Source organism: Lipotes vexillifer, unplaced genomic scaffold, assembly GCF_000442215.2.
Source record: "Lipotes vexillifer unplaced genomic scaffold, Lipotes_vexillifer_v1.1 scaffold740, whole genome shotgun sequence".
In the NCBI taxonomy this organism is placed as follows: domain Eukaryota; kingdom Metazoa; phylum Chordata; class Mammalia; order Artiodactyla; family Lipotidae; genus Lipotes; species Lipotes vexillifer.
Window position 1 is genome coordinate 2,357,794 of NW_006778610.1, and position 2,899 is coordinate 2,360,692.

The following is a 2,899-nucleotide window of genomic DNA, read 5'->3' on the forward strand; positions in this document are numbered from 1 at the left end:
CCCGGCCCATCGAGGCCCCCCCCCCCCCCCACTCCTCCACCTCGAGAGAGCCACTGGCTGGGCTCCGCAGGGGCACGGCTACTGAGTTTTTAATTATGGAAATGTTACGTACAAATCCACTTGACTTTCAACCTGTCTTCCCTGTCCTGTTGCCTAAAGACTGAAAGAGCAGTTTCAGAACATGCCATTCCTCCAATATAAATATTTATGATGCACTGAGGACCATGCACATGCTGAGGACTGAAATTGCTTATGTGTCGGCCCATCCCTACAGAGGCAAGCCTCGGCTCTTCTGGAAGCCTGTAACAAAGGAAATGTAACAGAAGCAGTTAAACCCTAGGAGAAGACTGGGAGGTGCACCAGGCCAGTAAAGTGCCAGCGAAACATCACAAGCCTTTTCTATGGACCCTCGTCCCCGAGTTCTAATAGAATATGCAGCAGAGTTTCAAATTCCCCTTCTTACCTGCTTCATTAAAATGGCTACCAGCACCTCCCATCTTATATTCCCTCATGCAAATGTGCCCTCAGCTTTACCAAATATCAATCTGTTCACATTCCCACCCAAGTCTGAAGCATCTGTCTTCCACTCCAACCAACTGGGCTTCCCTGGCTGGAGACAGAATTCCCGTTTGGTTCCATCATCTTCGGGGGACAAAGGAGACTGGCTTCGTCTCCATCACCCCCGTCCTCCCTGCACTGTGGGAGGCGTGGCATGCACAGTTCTGTCCCTTCTGCTTTCCACGAAAATTCCACCGACTCAGGGCAAGGCTGGATCGTCAAGCAGGGAGCCGAGGTTCAATTTTTAGAGACAGCTCATACAGTGTATCTTCATCTATGATGAGGGCTTTGTCAAGCAAGTACTGAGTGACCTGGAGAAAAAAGGGGAATCCCCACTTTGAGTTTTTTCACAACACCAGTGCGTACATTTTCTGGATGGAACCCGACACAATTCAACGTTTTCTCCTAAGCATTGAAATACTTTAGGTAACTCAAAAAATTATGAATATATTCTTACTATAAAAAAAAAAAAATCACACATCTCTAGTCCTCTGTCAACTCCCACCCCCAGGCACTGCCCTCAAGAACTGCCACTGTTATCAGTTGGCTTGTATTCTCCCAGACGTTTTTCTGTGTCTTTCTAGACATTACCATGCACTTAACAGAAATCATTTTTTCCCCTTTTAAGTGTATCAAAACGATACATTTTATTCTGCTTTTGTCAAACTAGAAGTCGTAGAGAGCTCCCCATGTCAGTACAAAGAGCTCTAACTGCTGTGCACCATTAACAGTGTGACATATCAGAGTTTATTTAATGATCTCATATCGATGGGTGTTTGGTGGCTGTCAATGTTTCACTATGACACAAAGTTAGTGAAGTCCTTGTTAGCATGTTTCCTAGTGCTCACATGTGAATGGTCCTCTAGACACTGGAAATGAAATGAAAGGATATGGAGATGAACATGTTGGAACATGGGGTAGCTCCATGAAAATATTTCTTTATTTTTACTGAGATATAACAGACATAAGTAAAATTAATAGCTTGATTAGTTTTGACAAATGTAAACACCCATGTAACTTACATATATAGCATGCTAGAGAATAACTCCATCAGCCCAGAAAGTTCCCTCATGCAGCTTCCCAATTAACCTGCTGCCAGAAGCAATCGCTGCTCAAATTTCTATCACCACATGTTCTGTCTGCTCTAGAACTTCACGTAAATGGAATCACACAGTACGTACTCTTTTGTGTCTGGCTTCTTTCACTCAGCATAATGTTTTGAGATTCATCTATATTGTGGTGTTTTTCAGTGGTTTGTCCTCTTCCATTGCTGAGTAGTGGGTCCAATGTATAGATGTTCCACAATTTGTTTATCCATTCATCTATTTATGGACACCTGGGCTGTTTCCAATTTTTGGCTATTATTAAGAAATGCTATAAACATTTTATACAAGACTTTTAATGGGCATGTTTTCACTTCCCTCTTGGATAAATACCTGGGTCATAAGGTAGACGCATATTTAACATTTCAAGAAACCTCCAAATGACACAGTTTTCCAAAGAGGTTGTACCGTGTTACTCTCACCAGCAGTGTATAAGAATTCCAGTTACTTGGTATATCAATTTTTAATTTTAAAACATAATATAAAATGACCTCCAAAACTGTTGTACCTATAGTACATAAGAGCACCTGTTATCCCATACCCTAACTAATGTTTGCTGTTATCAATATTTTAAAAATTTGTCTTTCTGATAGCTGATAATGATGCTTCATAATTTGCATTTTTTCTTATTAATGAAGTTGAACATTTTCCAAATATTTATTTGTTTCTTCTTCTGTGAGTTACCTGCTTATAGCTTTGTCAATTTTCCTATTGAGTTGTTTATGCTTTTCTTATAGATTTATAGGAATACTTTTATTCTGTCTCTTTGTTTTACATGTTACAAATATTGTCTCCTAGTCTACTGCTTGTATTTTGACTTTTTAAACAATTGCCCTTTGTCATATAGAAGTTTTAGATTTTGATTCAGCCAACTTTATCAAGCTTGTCTTTTACAGATTTTGCATTCTGTGTTCAGGGTCTTTCAAACCCAAAGGTCATGAAATTTTGTCTTATATTTTATTTAAATAATTTAATATTTTTTTAATATTTAAGTGAATTCATCTGGAATTTATTTTTGTGAATGGTATAAGACAGAGAGCCAAAATTCCTATTCCATTTACACAATGGTCAGCTTCTTTCTGGCGCTTTCTTTAAATGTCTCCTTTATCCCATATTAGATTTTCATATAGACAAAATCTGCATCTGGACTTTATCCTGCTCCATTGAGTTTGTATTCCTGTGCCAATATAGTCCTGTTTTATTCACTACAGTTTTAGTGTCTGCATCTGGTAGGGGAA

At 39.3% G+C, this 2,899-nt stretch overlaps 1 protein-coding gene across 1 annotated transcript in view; it reads right to left on the reverse strand.

The window, feature by feature from the left end:
• Window positions 1-735: 735 nt before the first annotated feature.
• RASGRF2 (Ras protein specific guanine nucleotide releasing factor 2) overlaps window positions 736-2,899 on the reverse strand; it is a 230,889-nt gene continuing 228,725 nt past the window's right edge. Inside the window, exon 27 of the mRNA XM_007451722.1 lies at window positions 736-869. Within this exon, the coding sequence (XP_007451784.1) occupies window positions 777-869 (93 nt within the window). The 3' untranslated portion in view covers window positions 736-776. The remainder of the gene's footprint in view (window positions 870-2,899) is intronic.